This window comes from Sparus aurata, chromosome 17 (assembly GCF_900880675.1).
Source record: "Sparus aurata chromosome 17, fSpaAur1.1, whole genome shotgun sequence".
Lineage (NCBI taxonomy): Eukaryota > Metazoa > Chordata > Actinopteri > Spariformes > Sparidae > Sparus > Sparus aurata.
In genome coordinates this window covers 33,825,291-33,843,286 of record NC_044203.1, presented here as the reverse complement: position 1 = coordinate 33,843,286, position 17,996 = coordinate 33,825,291, and the positions used below count along the sequence as shown (strand labels likewise).

Sequence of the window (17,996 nt, the reverse complement as noted above, 5' to 3'; positions counted from 1 at the left end):
GTCCTGTAAGACCTTCTAAGGAGTCAACTGTTTACTGTTTAAATACATGTTGTTTGTCGTATATCTATTTCAGCTCCTCAATTAATATCAGTTAACTTGACTGACAGATGCACACTGCCAACAACGCGGGCTAGTTAGTGCTAGTGTTAGCTTCTAACTTTGCTCCTCCCCCAAGTCCAAATATGGTCAATCCTGACTGGCTGTGATCCGTCACATCTCACTTTTATAGGTAAATATCCCTGAAGCAAGAAAAGGGGGAGACACTATTTCACAAGCAGCTGTAGAAGTCGTCTAATAGCTCATCCTCGTCCTGCTCGTCCTTACCTCGCAGCGTGGCCGAGGTGTGCAGGCCTTTCGGTTCATGTTTCTGGATGGTCTTGAGGAGGTCTGGGTCCGAGTCGAAGAGCTCCTGTTGGTTCTGCCAGTAGTTGCCGGGAGAAACGAGCAAACAGCCGTGCTCTGGCAGCACAGACTGCATCCGCCGCAGCCCCGGAAACAGGTCGGTCACCTGGAGACAGAGCGACTCCAGACTGCGAATTCCGGAGCTGACAAAGGACAGAGAAGGAGCAGACAGATGGAAGAGTTGATATTACAAAGCTCACAGGCACCAAAAAAGAAAGAGGGACAAGAGACGTATAATGTCATTAACTTCTCCGTTAGTAAAATGTCTTGGATTTTAACAGACTTTATTAAGTTCAGCTCCTTTCCCTTTTATCAGAACACACATCAAGAGCTCGGTACAGTACAGCTGTTGAACAATCAGAGGGGTGCAACACGTGCTCGGTCTTTAAGTTCATAACGCTTCAACGACTCAGTTTGTTTGTTTTTAGACCACATTTTTTTGTTAGATGTCAGAGATGTTTCTCTTTCTTCCTCTCACACCACAGGCAACATCGTTTTAGGTTCAGTTCTTGACTCTGAACTGCTGAACAGACACCAATGTGTCTTAAAAAGTAGATGACAGACCTTTAATATTCACTGAGTTTTCTCGTGTGTTTACCTGTCGGAGTAGACATGGTTGCGGATCTCCTCCAACAGGCTAAAGGCTCGACCCAGTGGCGACCGAAACACATCCACCGGCACCAGGCTGCTGTCCCATGGAGACACCGCCGCCTTCACCAACACCTGCTGGATGTAGGCAACCGGAGGACCCCGATACTACAGCACACACACACACACACACACACACACACACACACACACACACACACACACACACACACACACACACAGAAACACAAAGATGTAGGTGACACAAAACATGAAACAGAGTGTGTACTGCAGCAGCCACATTAGCAGGTAGCACAGTTTTATGATTACTTTTGTAAGCAGAACTCAGACGGTGAAAGTCGTCTGTGAACACTGTTGTCCTGCCTCGAAGGCTCACAGTAAATTAAAACTACTGCTGACATCTACTGTAAGTGAGCCAATCGCTTTGTGTTCATCTTCTGTCTTCATAATTTATGAGCCTCCATCTTTGCTGTGAAACCTGTGTGGCCTACGTCTGGGTCTGAGAACCAGTTTTAGACTTTCAGAGTGAGAACAACCTTGTGAGGAGACTTCAGTTTTGGCCTGAGGATTAGGATTGAACGTCAAGGAATGAATGCAGTCTGCGGCGAGATGTATAAACATGTGCGTGCGTTCTCTCCACCTACCCAGTCGGGTCGTTCTCCGAGGTCTCCCTGAGGCTCATGGGAAGGGACGCTGTAGTCTCGCACCCCTGTGGTGAACTCCACAGGACCCGTCCCCGGCAGGGGAAGCCTCAATAACGGATAGCTGTGGGGGAGAGAGAGAGAGAAAGAGAGGGAGGAGGGGGGTCACAGGGTGTATTACAGATATGACATACAAGTGTGAGAGTGACTGACGTGATGTAACAAGTGCTGACATGATCTGTTTGAAATGTTTTTAACAATATGTCAAGGAGATTTTATTTATCTGATATTTCAAAATTGATTCTTTACATACATCGATTCAGTGGCTGATTTTCTTCTACGATTGCTCCATATTTAAAACTGTCAAATATTCATCAAGATTTCCTAACATAACTTCTTCAACCAGCAGTCCAAAACCCAAATGCTTTTTTATTTACTGTCATAAAAGACAAAGAAAAGCAGTGAATCCTTAAATCTAAGAAGCGAGAAGCAGAACAAGTTTGGCATTTTTGTTGTTTTGAAACTGACTTACACAACACGATTTATTTAACTATCTAAACAACTGCCAACTAATTTTCTTTCGACCAATTAATTGATTCATCAACTAATCCCTGCAGCTCTGTAGGCTTTCCGAGCCTAAATAATTTCCTGATCATTTATTTCTCATTCTGACAAAAAAGCAGCCCAAAAAGTATAAAATGAAGTGCAGAAACATGATCAGAATTTAGTATTTCACTGCACAGTAGCTTATAATCAGTTGATACATAACCAGATATAATAATGAACAAATACGACATGTTTTCCAACTAATTAATTTAACAACAAACTGATTTGACATTAATGTGGACCAATAAATAATATATTCACTCAAAGACAAAAGGTGTACAGGTAGAGATAAAAGACTACTTGATGATGATGTCATGCTAAAGCATCCGATTAAACGTTAGCATCTGTGTTACGTGTGTGCGTGCAACACTTGAGAACATGAAACCAGGGCCTCCCGCGTTTCTCCACAGGTGAAGTGCTACATGGAGAGACCCGCTCCCTCTTTCTCTGAGAAAATGGGTGGGTCCTTATGAAACAAGTTCTCCTTGAGCACTAAACCACTCACTTCTTGTCCTGCACGTGTGTCTGTAGAGGGAGCGAGTTCATTTTGAAATAGTGTTAGGCAACCCTGACACACAGCGAACAGACTAAAGCTTTCGGTGCTGGCAGGAGAGATGGATAGATAATAAGACATAAGTTCTGCTTACTGATCACGTACACCCACATCAGAGGATTAACGAAATGCAGCTGAGTCCATTTCTTGTAAAACCACAATCAGGAGAGAAAACTCGAGTGTCACTAAGCCTTGTTGTTGTCAGACATTATTAAAGTATGTTGTCATCATGAGCTTTTGCAATCGGCGGTCAAGTCAGGACAGTTTGTACTCAAGAAAAGCCAGTTATGGGACTGTCGTCAAGACCCAGACAAGTCAAAACCAGAGCCGAGTTGAACTGTTACGACATACAGGAGACGAGCATTTGACACAGGTCTACTCAGTGTGTGTTTGACCCATGTTGGGGAAACAGCTGTCACACTGCTAACAAAGACTCCAGTCTGCAGTGTAGATCCTGATACACATCACTGACAAACAGAAGAAGTACACCGTGTGCTCAGACTATCGCCTCACAATCGGCCGCTATCTGTCTACAGACAATCTGTTAAATATGCACTTCTGTTACTTCGTGTAAACAAACAGCACACTCAACTGGGTGCTGGAAATCAGACTGGAAATGTAACTTTTAAAACAGAAAACACACATTTTATAGTCAACAGCATGTCGGTTGTGTAATGATGGTGTGTTATCTTGCCAGATAAGATGTCAAAGAAAGTTTCCAAACAACCACAAGATTTGATTAAGTTTTGGTCGAGTGTCTGCAAAATGGTCCTCAAACTGAGGAGCAGGTGATGAAGTGAAAGTATTGATCAAACACATCGATCATCAGCTTCCACGTGGACTGTGTGTAATGTCATTTTGTGCTGTTGGACAGTACAAACATCACTTTCAGTCAGTTACAGAAAAACCTCCCTTCACTCTTGCTTTCCTCCCTCTCTCACCTCCTTCCCCTCCATGCCTCCCACTGCCTCCCCCACTCTCCGAGGTCACTGTACCTCCACAAAGGCCTCTTTTGTGCGGAGCCGGCCCCCCTCCTGACGGACAGATGGAGGGACAGGCCTCCCATTCTCACAGGGCCATTTTCTCACAGCCCTGTGCTCTAGTCCTGCCTTAAACATCCCCGCCGTCAAACTCTTTTCTTTCACGTCGCCCCGGGTGGCGGTCAGCCGTCCATTTGGATCGGAACCCCTGCTGAAAGGTGCTGCGAGGACAGCACGCAGCAGGTGCGTGTGTTTCAGATTGCTGAGATTGTTTTACAATGCCTTTAGTGATGAAGCCAGGCCAACTCTCTGACCTGTGTTCTCTCTTCTGACCAGAGATTTAGCGAGAGTACATATGTGTGTTAAGTGGATGTTTGTATCAGTGTGTCGGCGGGGGGCGGGGCTGTTATGTGTGTGCAGATGGCCGGTTCAGAGGAGCTGAGCCGGTTACTCGCCTCCTCTGTCTGTCCAACCACTTTCTCTTCCATTCAGTTGAGAAGCCTGTAGAGGAAGTGGTTGGACAGTTCCTTTATTTAGAAAACTTAGACCTCGAGAGTGAATTCACCCCACTAACTGTCCTCTGGACGTACAAAGGTCATATTTACAACAAAGAATTATAAACAAGTTATACGTTTTAGCTGGAGGCAGGTACAGTAACGCCGAGTTCACACTAAAGGATTGTTGCTGTAATTTCTCTCACACTATCTTTTTTTGAGATCACCCACAAAACCTCAGATCAGAGGCGAACTTGCACTTCTTCCTGTGAGTGACAACCACTACGTGTGACCGGTTAAAAGAAGCAATCTGAGAGCTCGCAGGCGCCAAAGAAGATATAAAGCAAGCTAAATGTGTGGTTGTGTTGGGGAGCCATGCAACAGGGCCGCAGCCAATCTGAGACGACAGAAAGCGACACATTCTTTCGCCTAAATTCTTTCCTTTTTCCCCCCTCGCATCATTTCCTGTGTCACTTCTGGCGTGTTCTGTCATAACAACACCTAGTTTAAAGACCAGACACTGGTCTGATCGGTCATGTTGTGTGCAATCCACATCTACTTCAAGATTTCCGACACTAAGAACAGAAAGTTGTGCAGTGTGAACAGTACAGTGATCTGATATAGACATGTAGTGTAACCAGGACATTAGGAAGTCAGCTAGAAAAACCTTCACATTCACTGCTAGGAGAAGTCGTCTCTGGAGAGGTTACGTCAAAAAAAAATCTCTCACATTATGGATGCATGACGAATCGTCAGCCCGAACGGGAAATGGGACATTATTATCATCGGCTACAGTTTCCCCAAAACAGATATGAAATCATTACTTCCATTTCATGTTAACTGAACAAACAAGACAGATGTTGTGATTTCAGTTGTGATGAACTATCAGTGATGTCGCCACAGCAGGACACACTATGGCCCAAATAAATGACCACTGTGGCGACAGCTCAAGTATGAGTTTTGACCATGAATTTCTACAGGTGCTCTGAATGTAAATCTAAATGTTGAGCACAGAAAGATAAGCAACAAACTCCAGACAGAACACCTACCAGCAGGTGAGGATGCTGGCGGAGGTGAAGAGGATGATGGGGACCGGGTAGGAGGCACACAGCAGCCCGTGGCGGTAGAAGGCCGCAGAGATCTTCTCTCTCAGCTGCTCGCGCAGCGTCATTCTTGGTGACGGGGTCAACTCCCGGCCATTGGGAAGCACTGCGCGACCGATGACGGCGCGCCGCGGGGCATCCAGGGACCTGGAGGAGTCGGAGAGGTCACAGTTTAATAATCCATTTAAAAACTAAGATGCTGGTATGTGTTTCACATTGCAGAAGCGACCATCACGTGTACCAATTGCTGCTTTGTTTCTCAGCACACTTTCACATCACAGGGAGTTTGTCTGACTCATCAGATGTAGACGGTTGGTGTAACAGAAATAGGTGGCTAATGGCAGCTGTTTTCAAAATCTCTATGGGAAACAACAACAAAACCTCTGAGCCCGCAACCTACATGTTGAAAATGGCGAGATACCCTGACCCTGTCTAGCATTTTAACATCAGGACCTGCCTCCTGATGTGTAAAACTAGTTTCCCCTGACATGATTTTGCAGGGGCACCGTGATGCATCCTGGGTTTTAGCGCTGCCCAAGATGATCATGGCGGTCCGCGGGTTTAGATTGACAGGGGAAACACCCGGACGTAATCATCATATCGTGTACCGTCACGTCCCTTTAGGAGCGGCAGCACAGCTTTCCGTGTGAATTACATTCAGTCATTTACAGACTGAATGACTGAATGTAATTCACACGGAAAGCTGCATGAGACTGAATGTAATTCACACGGAAAGCTGCGCTGCCGCTCCTAAAGAGACGTGACGGTACACGTCATGATGATGATGTCTGGGTGTTTCCCCTGTCAATCTAAACCCGTGGACCGTTTATAATGTGTAGTGATTGAGAACCCGGCCCCCTAAACATCCTGGAAGGTGAAAGAGTTACGTTTTTCGCGCTAAATTACATTATTTCATAATCGCCATCAGTAAACAGGTCGCTGCGTGACTCTGTCACTTGCAGGGACGGAGGCTGTTTTCTGTGCGAAAGTTCACTAAAGTCTCGGTCGGGAGGGCTGACCATGGCGGTAATTTCTATCAACACAACCACTTGAGTGAGTTAAAGGTTTTTGCCGGTGACAGACGCTGTTTTTCGGGCAGAAATGTGATGAAGAGTTGGTAGGACAGGCGGGAGGACAGACGCTGCTCCGCCTACAACTGCGGTATTTTTCCCCTCATATAAGTTTCCAACGACAGGTACTATGTTTTTTGGTCATGAAACGTTAAATTAATCGTTAGATTAGTCGACTAATCGAACAGGTAATGGCTAGATTAATCGTTTGAAAAATAATCGTTTGGGACAGCTCTAGTAACGTGTCATTATCAACTTGTTACTTGTTGAATACTTGTACAATAATCTGATTTTAAGTTGATCTTAACTGATCATCAACAGAATAACTACTTGCACTCCCACTTTGAGGTTTCGATGAAATGGATTAAGTGAGTAACAAATACCAGAATCGAGTCAAAAAGGTTCCTACAGCTCATGATCACCACAACCTCCTCAGACTGACTCATGTTTGTGCAGCCATGACATAGATTTGATCTCTGACTTACAGTTTTAGTGCTTCCTGAAAGCCCGGAGTTAAAAAATGTGAAAAACAACTGTGACGTTTTTGTAAATACTTTCTTGCATCATGTCTCTGCGGCACATCTGCACAGCCACATAGCTAACACACACTCACACAGAGGCCAGCTCTTTAAGGAAGCTCTGTCCTGAAACACCTAATTCTCCATGTGTTGCCGCACGTGCAGGTTGTCTACAGGAATGTTGTGTTTTTTCCTTCAGACAGACTCTCACAGGGGTCACATGCTCGACAGCACCTCAACACACAGCAGCTCATTCAGCCGCAAAAAGAAGGTGTGGACGCCGGCCCACCAGTAGGAAACAGGCAGCTGCACTGATGACGCAAGCAGATGTACACGTCTCATCGATCACACATACCTGAGTGAAAAACAACCACCGGGTCGCCTGTTAGGAGGCTTTTGTTATCGGACGCTGGGTAAATACCACTTCCACTCAGGTGGGAGAGCACAGAGAGATAAGCTGGCCGAGGCGGAAGAACAAAGCATTTAATAAAAAAGTCCTTAAATATTTACCAGCGCTGGAATTCATTAATTTTAGAGATCAATGGTTTTAGGGTAAAACGTTCACATTCATTAGACTTTACCTTAAAAATACGAGGATTTACTGCTTCTTTTTGAAGTATATTCAATCTTAAGTATATTAATTTTATATGAATAACTAAATTTAGGTCGGAGGGTGAAAAGTAATGTCTGTTCTAACTTGCAATCTTTTTATCTCAGTTTTAAAATGTCCTGTAGACTTTAGCCAGACTTGAGATATCCGGTGATTTTTGCCAGTTACACCTTAAAAACAAAACACACCATGTCGTAGCTACACCTCACACTGCATCCTCAAGGACACATCACCTGAGCAGGAGCCACCTGAAATAATTTGTCCGATCATCAAAGCCGTCTAGTGTCTTCATCACTTTATTGGCTTGTTAACGCGGCACAAATCTCTTTGTTAGAAAACGAGTGAGAGGACATTAAATACTGTAGTCTCTGTGATTCACAGAGTCCTCAAGATCGATCACAATCTAAACTCACCTCTTGGCTTAAAGAATTAGCCAAGTAATCAATCAGTGGATTGACAGAAAGTTAATCATCAAGTTCTGTAACTATTTTCATAATCAAGCAGTCATTAAAGAGACTGTTTCTAGCTTCTCCCATGTGAGATTTTCATGTTTTCTGTGTTTAATATCGTTGTAAACTCATTATCTTTGGGTTTGGTCTGTTAATTGGACAAATGTCACATCTGGAATATTTTCTTTTGGGGAATTATGATCCATTTTCTCAACAGTTTCTGACAATATGTTCGGGTTTACACAGTTAGTCGGGGAGAGCAACTTCAAGATGTCACATTTTGACTTTCCCGCTTAAAAAAAAAAAGTTAGCTGTCAAATTAGTAACTGACAACTAATCAATGAATCATTGCAACTCTATTATTTATTCTACAGTACTGCGGAATGCTTCGTGCAAACAGGGATTCAAGATCAACAAGAAAAACGTGGGGAAAAAGGGAAATCTTTGCCTTTTGGTTGGTTCATCTAACTTCAAACATAAATCAGGATCCTTCAGTTTCCCACATCGACTCAATCTGCTGTTGACTTCTCTGCTCAATCTCAGCTCTGGTCTGTGTATTTGCTCTGCAGACAGGCTGAGCGCTGCTTTATCAGCGTTTGTAGTCATACACTGTTTGACTGACTGCCTTGGCACACACACTGCAGCTGGATTTGCACAGTATCTCATTCTACTAACCACTACCAACATATCTCTCTCTCTTTTGCCTCAGCCTCTCATTACATTATATCGTTAATGCTGCCAAAACAACAACAACAACAACAACAACACAGCTCAGTCGTATTAGCCGTAACCACGCTGTCTCCATCATACAAGTGTTAAACTGTTCAGAGACCGTACCTGCTAATTGGAGACCAGGTTATCTCTCTGGCTCGTGGCTGCTTTTGTCCCCTGAAAGCAGCGGCACTGGGTTTTTTAAGCTTAAGCGGTGCCTTGTGGTTAACATAGTGCTCCCCTCTTGACTCAGGCAGAGTGTGCGACTGCTTGGCTCGTCCCCCCGGGAGCAACGGAAACATTCCCCGGGAGGAATTCGCCTCAGGAGTCTCTTGATCTGCCGTTATAAATACCCTATACAGTAAAAACAGCAGCGTCCTGGTGAGCTCGCACAATGGGATCTGCAAAGGTCAAACACAGCTTTGAAGCGAAGCCTTTCTGCTCTCTGTTTCTGACGGGAAGTCGACTCTCTGCCGGGTTCTGGTGCTGCTCGCTGTCCGGCAAGGGAAAACTTTCAATGAGCGGCTCCATTTCTCAGCTGTCTGTCCAGTTCACCGAGTGCTGCGGTGTTACGTGGGTGTAGCAGCCGAGACCTGATTTGGCAAAGGCTCAGCCGCATCTCCGTCAGTGGACTAATCCGGGATTGAGCCGATCGGAAACTCAACGAGCAGTGCTCCGGGCCTATGGCCACCCCCCACCGCTTCCCTCCTCCTCTGTTCAGCCTATCGTGTATGTTCAAGCACGCCAAGACAATCGCTTCTCAGAAGCATGACGAGTCTGAAAGAAAAACCTGAACTTCACAACTAGGGTACAGGTAAACTGTTGTGTCAGGCTGGTTTGACAGGAAACCAGCAATTGTTCAGAAAATCCTATTCTGTCTGGCCAGGTTGTGTTTGTTGGAAAATACCATTTCTGCTTAAAACCCATCAAACCGCAAATAACTTCTTCATGACACCCGCGTGGAAAATGTCTCAGTTAAAGAGAAACCCTGTGCTTTTAGCGCAAATGTGCCAGGCGACTAATAATCTAACAAAGAGTGTTCTATACGCTTCCCATGTGAGAGGCCAGCACACTCAACCTGCAAACAAAAACACCACTACAGACATGACGGACGCAGCGTTTCACGTTGCCAGCACAAATTCAATTAAGGAGATCATTGTGGGTCTCTGCAGCTTAATTAGGAGGCCTGCAGATTAAGATTTATAGAGCCACATGCCTTCAATATAAACCCAGACCACACACACTAACACTGGAATGGAAGATTTGGAGAACAAAAAAAGCACAAAAATACCAGCTTACCTCTTTTCAACACTCGCTAAAATGCCAAGTTTGAAGGCATCACCCGGGCTTATAGCGTCCAGTTGCATAACGATCAGCTTTCTGTGTCATCCAACTCATTTACATGACTTAATAAAAACATTTTTGCAAGCCAGAAAACTATATATCCACAAATATTCCAGAGAGCTTTAGGCTGTGTCCGTTTCCCATCACATAACTGCATCAACTTTTAATCCCTTAGCGGCAAAATGTGGAGGCACGCTCCAACGATCAGTGACTCCCATCAGGCCAGCTGTACATGTAGTGAGGAGCAGATTACTGCAACACGCAGCCTTTTACAACCAGAGGGAAACGTTCTGTCAATCAGTAACCATATTGTAATAATAATAATAATAGGCTGTCCATTTCCGCACAAGGATAGCGTTTTTGGCACAGCATTTAGAGGAGGAAGAAGATGCAATCAAGTACATTTATTTAATTCTTTATTTCCAATAATTCTGACTATCATCATGCACATGCCATTGACTGAATACTACACTTGGTAGACTTTCATAGGTCAACTCATATAACTACCCTTTTAACCCTAGACCACATTACAGTAGCCAAAATGGTGAAATAGTAATCACAAGACAGCGAACACATACAGGATGGTGATCATGAGGATGATGAGGGGCTGATGCAACCCTGTCGCAACATCACCTGCCAGGAAGAAGAAGCTAAAACAGACTCACAGAGCCACAGAGCCGGAGCACCACACAGCAAACAAGGTTTTAAAGATGCTTTTCCAAATAAATGGAGTTTTACTTGTAACTTCAGGTTAGATTTGACACAATTTTAAAACAGGGGAGCAGGAGGATTGAGTGATCCATCGCAGGCTTCCTCTCCAGCAGCACTTCTTGTACACTATATTTACCTCAGACATGTTTACCACAAAGCATCTGTCAGATCAGTTGGTCTCTGAAAACATGTCAGCGGAAATAACAGCTCGTTGCTTTTCCTCGACAACCCTATAATTTGACCTGAAAAGCTGTAGAAACCACTGATGTAGCACATGAAAATAATGGCCTCATTTATTACTTTAAAACGCTATTAACTTTCTCGGACATCACACATGAATAATCATCTCTGTGTGTCCTTATTTTGTGATTATTTCAAGAGTGAATCTATATTCAGGATGCTGTCAAGTGTCAAGTGGCTATCTAGCCAACCTCAACTGACCACAGTGGTTAGTGGACACAGCTAGCTAGCTGGCTGGCTAACGTTAGCTCCCAGCATCTTGCAGGGTCTTTCCAGCTTTTATTTTCAACAATAACATTGACACCCAAACTAACCTTAACCCACCAACCAAGTTTCCAACTGTACTTTCACAAAACGTATGAAGTGTGTGGGAGTTAAAGTCGAGCCCAGTAACTGTTAGCTAGCTTGCTAACGCTGCCCGAGTGCGTTAGTGGCACACAGCTCTCTAAACCCACAACATTTTAACGCCATACACTGTTATTTCTTATGTTCTCCGCCACAAATACACACACCCATTAAGGAATAAAGTAACTCAACTGTTTACTTTCTCTGTACCTGTAAACAACTTGTTATGGAACCAAGCTAACACACACAGCTAGCCATCGCCTAGCTACGCTAGCTCCACCGTGAACCCAGTGAACCTAGGTCCCATTCAATATGTATTTTTACGAATTACTTAGAAAAGCTTGTTGTAAGTAAAAACACGACTGTATGTTCCACGAATATACAGTTGTATCAACACTCGGTGTACATTATTTGTCACTGTGAGACTATGAGAGTAGTTGGTAGCCAACAACGCTGCCAATTACCAAATTAACGCTCAAGTTAGCTTGTTTAGCACGGTGACGATGTTGTGTTGTGCAGTGGGGTTTTGGGATGTCCGGGGCTTTTTTGTGATTTTCTTTTTGTTTTTGCTATACAAAACTGATGCATATGAAACCCAGCGAGTGCAACCCAATTGCTACGGCCACACAACAACGCTCCGGAGCTAGCAGTATGTCATCAGACGATCCCAGTAGCTCCCATGCTTTCTTTCGCCACGGAGCTAAGTTTCGCAATACGGCTAACGCTAATGCTAGCACGTTATAGCTTCACACTTGCCTGGACAAACTTCAGAGGTTCCCCAAACGTAGTTGCTGTCACTGTGTTGCTCCGTGGGTGATCCGACGAGCCCACCGCTGTGTTATTCCTTTTGTTTTGACACTTAGCTGGAGGCTAACTTGTGTGTGTCTCGGATGTGATGCTGACATGCAGGAGCTTCAAATCTACTGGTTGTCAAATCCCAGAGAGAACCCTCCACTCCGACCTCTCACCCTGCGGAGTGCAGCGCAGGCGCAGTGCGACCTCTAGTGTGCACACAGGGAATAACAACATTTTGCACTGTTTCTTTATTTAAAGGTCCAATATTGTAGAAAGTTCTGTTCCAAGTTCTGTTTTCATAAAGCAGATCTGGGTGTTATATAAATACACTAAAAGTATCAAAATGCTAAAACCTAATATAGGAATACAGAGAGCCCATTTTCAGAAACTGTGCCTTTAAACGAGCTGTCATTGCCTCTGTAACCTTGTGATGTCACAACTGTACAGTCATCAGCCTCAGTCGTGACCCCCAGGTGTCCAGATGTAATTAAAACTATGACCCCAGTGTGTCCATGGTTGCAGAAACATGACAGGTGGTCCCTGCTCAGGCCTGTGCGAGCTGACCAATCAGAGCAGGCTGGGCCTTAAAGAGGCGGGGCTAAAAAATGTGAATAGAAGTGCTACAGTCATTGACAGTATGAGGAAAGAAAATAAAATCATGAACCTGAAAATGAAAATGTTACTTCTGTCAGCCAAACACCAGCAGGAGATGTAATCAATGCATTTCTTTTATTGGTCTACATCCATCAATAACGTTCACTGACCATCACGAATGTCAACATCCTGCATTCACACATGATCATGATGTCATCGAACAAGAACTGATTCAACTAGTGACCGGATATTGACGACAGCACGACTCTGTAGACACACCAGCCTGACATTTATCACACCGAACTGACATTTTGTTTCCACTCTAATTGTTTTAAATAGCTAGAAATAAAAAAAAAAATTGAGAAGTGAGCAGCTGTTCAGTCATCTGGAACCCGGCTGTCGGATCACAGTGTCTTTATGATGCCTTCCGGTCCATGTTTGAGGTCGGAAATTCTTGAAACTTGCTACCTCCAAGCGTTTCAGCTCCACAACGCCAAAAGTTAACAAAAGATTTGGCAGACTGTAACAAAATAATGTTTCTTTGGTGAGTGTACACACAACTACAGCCTCTGTGTTTTTAGCCTTCTTGTTTATACAAACCAGATAGAGGAGGGAAAACAACACTAGAGGCAACAGACGCCATTATATATTCTATTTTATGGCACTTTTGTTCCTAGAAATCAAATCTTAATATTCCATTTACTAGCCTAATATACATCCTACCCCCCTCTCCATGGGAGCTGCCATTGTTGTGTGACAGCTGCTCCCTCGTGAAGTCGAGGTAGGTGGACGTGCCCTGTGTTTCACTGCACTTATCTTGTAGGAGGGTGGACATTTTTAATTCGTCTGGAACACGGCATTACTCCAGACAGTCTTTGGTCCAGGCTGAGTCCTTCAAACCAGCAAGCATCCGAATGTAAAGCTCGGCTTTGGCTGGTTATTAATATGTCGACTTCACCGACCCACTGTGGCGGCTAAACCACCAACATTTGTATTGTCTGAACAGAACAGTCAAGCTGTCAAGTAAAACAGACAAAAGGCAGACGAGGCGGTTGGAAGGTGGAACTAGAGAACAGCGCTGGACGTCCCGCGAGCAAAGAAGGACGCTCCTTTATCGTGGACCTTGTACTGGAAGAGTTTGTTCTGTGTGTACTGCCCGTCAGCTTGTCTCCTCCGCCAACGCACCTCCACCTGAAAACACAGAATACGTTTCGATAACAACTGGCAGAATATTCGATTACACTCTTAAGTCGCAGTTCAATGTTGTGTCCAGTTTACTTGGACTTCGATCACATCTCGAAGAAAATGTCTGTGCAGTCAGAATCAGAAACACACACACACACCTGTCCATGTATGTCCCTGCAGAAGCCAGTAGGGGAGACCCCGTACATGAAGGGTGAGGCTACACTGGTGGGTCAGACCCTTCAGAAGTCTCTCCGGGCCTTCGTCATCCCCCTCGTCCTCCTCTTCTTCTTCACCGTCACAGCGTGTCAGCATCACCACGTTACCCTGCAGTCACAGTCAAAGTAAAACGTTTTAATAGAGCTTTTCACTTCATCCTGCCATTCTTACAGGACGTACTGTACAACAAGTCAGTGTGTCACTTAAAAAGAAAATAAAATTCATGCTGGTGGAGAGATTTTAAATCGTGTGACTTGCAAACCTGCAGCTGGGAGCAGACGGTGGCCCGGCAGTAGTGGCTGAAGTCCAGCACGGCTCCCAGCGCTCACCCCCAGACTCAGCAGCACACTGAGGTCATCCACCAGCACCACAGGGGGTCCCCACTCCTCCGTGTCGTCTGCCCCCTCTCTCCCCTCACCGGTGCTGCTCAAACTGGACCGGACAAACTCGTATAGACTCTTCAGGCCAACAGAAGGATCCCTGGAGTAAGAGACACGAGGGAGATGGAGATAATGGCTATTATTACAGGCCAGGACTGAAAATATGTGGAGACATTCATATGATATGTGGGTGATAAACAGTGAAAACACATGATGCGGGTACAGCAAAACAAAAACACACTCGTAGAAAGAAGAAGACAGTGATTCTTTGTATGTACCTGAGGAAGTCCATGGCCTGACTTCCTGTGTCGGTTTCTTGAGGAATCAAAACAGACAGCGACTCGTTGAGTCCCTCTAAGAAAACCAGCTGACCTTTTTCCTTCGCTTGCGCCAGGCTAACACCCTGAGGACACACAAGTCACACACAGAGATTCAGCGTTATTTGTGTGATGCCACCAAGCTGAAGGCAAACATTGCTATCAAGTGGCTCGATATAATGTATCTACTGAATATGTGCCTCTTTAAAATAAAACCCGGAGGATAAAAGTAGACACGTCAGCATTTGACTGTGGGAAATTAGGCACAACTGATATGTTTAATCAGTCGTTTGGTCAATAAGATGTCCTAATATTATGAAATATTTCTATTAGTGTTTTCTAAAAAACAAAATGACATCGGTGTTTAGCTTTGTCCGTATCTCAAAGATATTTATTCAGCCGTCTGAGGAGTTAAGGAACCAGAAGATATTCACATTTAAGAATCACAGACATAATGAAGAAGTTCTGATTATCAAAATAGGAACGTGCTTACATTTCTAATAAGTCCGAATTAGAATCAAGCAGCCAATAATGATCAATAAACCAATAACTCTGGCAGTGTTCCTGTGACCGAGAATGACTTAATCGCACACGTGACAACAAAGAACATTAGATCAACTGCACTGTGAAATGTTAACTTATTCAAATCATAAAGTCTTCTTAAATCACTCCACTCAACATGTAAATGTAAAATGTGGACTCACCATTCTCTGACTGATGGCACTGTAGTGATTGAAGGACTGAACCAGACCCAGAAACAAAACTCTGCAGCGTGCTGAAGAAACACAAACACACTGTAGTTCACACTTTGCTGAATAAACTACACCACATTTCAGCGTCTGTATATCAGCTGATAACTCACCTCGTAGGTACAGAGAGAGGAAGTGGTGAACGAGGAAAGAGGCATCACTCTGTCTGTCTGACACTAAGATGAATTCTCCCTGCAGGATTGGAGGAAGTTACACATTTAAGAAAACATGTATGCTGCATTATGTTGCGGCTAATGTCACATAGCATGCACAGCCAACATAGTTATATATCTAAATATAACAGTGTGTAATGTAACAAGGCACATCACCATGCTAGGTGCATCAGAATGTTGAATCTTTACCTTTGTGAAGCTGTCGGGAGTCGTGTTCAGGATACTGTTGAGCTCTGTATACATTGCTAACCCTGCTAGCTAACCTAGGCTAACTAAATAATACAAGCTGAACAGTTTGTAGGTGAGCTGAAACAAAGTGGCAGAATAATACTTGTTAGCACGAATTAATCATAAAATATATCCTGTGAATATACGGTTAAAACGTAACGTTAGATAGTCTACTTTACACCATTATTTGACAACTTTCCTCCCTGCTAGCTGCTGTGCTAACGTCAAGTAGCATGCAAGCAAAGATGAGTGAAACAAAACAGGAGGTCTCGCTCTGCACCGAGCGGAAAAGTCATTTACAACCACGAAGAAGCTCAACGGCAACAGCATAATCTTGTATAAATGTTTTACGTTAAAGAATGATTCATGTACAACACAAACACTAAAATCGTACGGATCTATAACTGATTTTTCTTGTGATAACAAGAAGTGTTTTGTCGCAAAAAAAACAACCACTTCGGATCTGTGGCAGAATGGTTTCCATGGCAACAGCAAGGTGCCATCTTTTTTCTTTTTTGATAGACGATCTTTGTCCGCACATGGCGACTTCTTCGACGTGCCTCTGTCCTGATGCGGCGTGACGTCAGCGCCCCCTGCTGGTCATAGGAGTTCCTGGTAGACTGGCAGCAGTATTTGTAGCAGTAAAGGCATTTTTGTGGTGATTTTGTGGATGTTATGATTAAGTTATCACTAGAAATACAAGTTACAAGCAGGAATAAACTCAGCTGGCAGGTTTTACTTTTAAATTCATGCTTTTTAGCATCAAATCATGACTCAAGACAGAAGAAACTTTCCTTCTGAGGCAGTTTTATGATACCAAAGTAAAGTAAAACAGACTACCTTTTATCTGAGTAGTCAGAGCAAATTCAATGCTCACCCTGAAAAATGTGGTATAACGCTCCATAAAGACACTTTTGCACCAGGAAACCAAATGTGAACTTTAGCCACAGCTAACCCAGCTGCCTTAAGGAACGGCACAGGAAATCATTCCTGCACAACGCTCACATAACAAAACACAAAACACACACATAACTACTGCGCTTTATATTATTTCTGTACATAAACCTGCACCTTTTTCTCTTGCACCTTAGTTCCACTTACCTCTATCTATCTATCTATCTATCTATCTATCTATCTATCTATCTATCTATCTATCTATCTATCTATCTATCTATCTATCTATCTTACCTTAGTCACACCATCACTTTGCCTTATATGCATTAATTACCAGGTATGTGGAGGTAATTAAGCAGGAATTCTCCCTTTATGTCAGAAGAAAACACAAAGATAAAATGGCTTAAATGTCGACATGAGTATCTGCAAAAATTACCTTAATCTAATCAGCTAAACTCTATATTCTTACAAATGCTGTCTTTATGTGTAGTTACCATGTGTCAGCACAACTCTTTAATAAGAAATATATATCAGCATTAGAGTATTTTACAGTGTAGTTGAACCTGTGAGCATAACCATCAAACTCTGGATTATCAATCAAGTATCCTCGCATCGCAGTTCTGTCTCTTACAGATATACATCTTTATTTTCCAAGTTGAATCAGCATCAAGTCACACAGTGGTAGAAGATGCTCAGTAAACTCACATCAGAGGTTTCTTACATGATGCTTTAATGTGGCAAACATCAGTGAAGTGAAATCATATTGCACATTTTTTCGCTGTTTCAATTTTCCAATACAGTAATTTACTTTATGCAGCACTCTCAGGGGCGACGATGACATAAATAACAGCAGCAATAATTGACCTTGCAAACAATGCATCAAAGGTAGTGACTTGTGCAGCTTGTGCAGAGCTTTCCAGTCGGTTTCAGCCCTTTGCAGCTTTACTGTTCTGGTTCGGTGTCACCGCTCTCATCAGCTTTCTTTCCACCTGAAGCGTGCAGCTTTAAAAAACTGTGCACCTACCAGACGGACAGACAGAGTGAGAGATTAGCTGGTGAACGTTGTGCAGCATTTAGCT

At 43.7% G+C, this 17,996-nt stretch overlaps 2 protein-coding genes across 4 annotated transcripts in view; both read right to left on the bottom strand.

The window, feature by feature from the left end:
• The window catches only part of scap (SREBF chaperone), a 33,873-nt gene extending 21,513 nt beyond the window's left edge, over window positions 1-12,360 (bottom strand). Inside the window, exons 1-5 of one of the 3 annotated variants that reach the window (XM_030392694.1) lie at window positions 12,143-12,360; window positions 5,335-5,535; window positions 1,656-1,776; window positions 1,001-1,158; window positions 325-545 (exon numbers count right to left, since the gene is read on the bottom strand). In XM_030392694.1, coding sequence (XP_030248554.1) covers window positions 325-545; window positions 1,001-1,158; window positions 1,656-1,776; window positions 5,335-5,456 — 622 coding nt within the window. In that variant the 5' untranslated portion in view covers window positions 5,457-5,535; window positions 12,143-12,360. Of the gene's footprint in view, window positions 1-324; window positions 546-1,000; window positions 1,159-1,655; window positions 1,777-5,334; window positions 5,536-8,872; window positions 9,406-10,045; window positions 10,286-12,142 lie in introns of those variants that run through there. The other 2 variants (XM_030392693.1, XM_030392692.1) reach the window with 2 other exon arrangements.
• A 531-nt stretch (window positions 12,361-12,891) lies between these two features.
• elp6 (elongator acetyltransferase complex subunit 6) lies at window positions 12,892-16,437 on the bottom strand. The gene is given in 9 exon segments (XM_030392682.1): window positions 12,892-13,966; window positions 14,119-14,151; window positions 14,153-14,284; window positions 14,439-14,498; window positions 14,500-14,656; window positions 14,835-14,959; window positions 15,578-15,648; window positions 15,736-15,814; window positions 15,985-16,437. Coding segments are annotated over 9 exon segments (837 nt in total). The 5' UTR covers window positions 16,039-16,437; the 3' UTR covers window positions 12,892-13,840.
• Window positions 16,438-17,996: the final 1,559 nt, after the last annotated feature.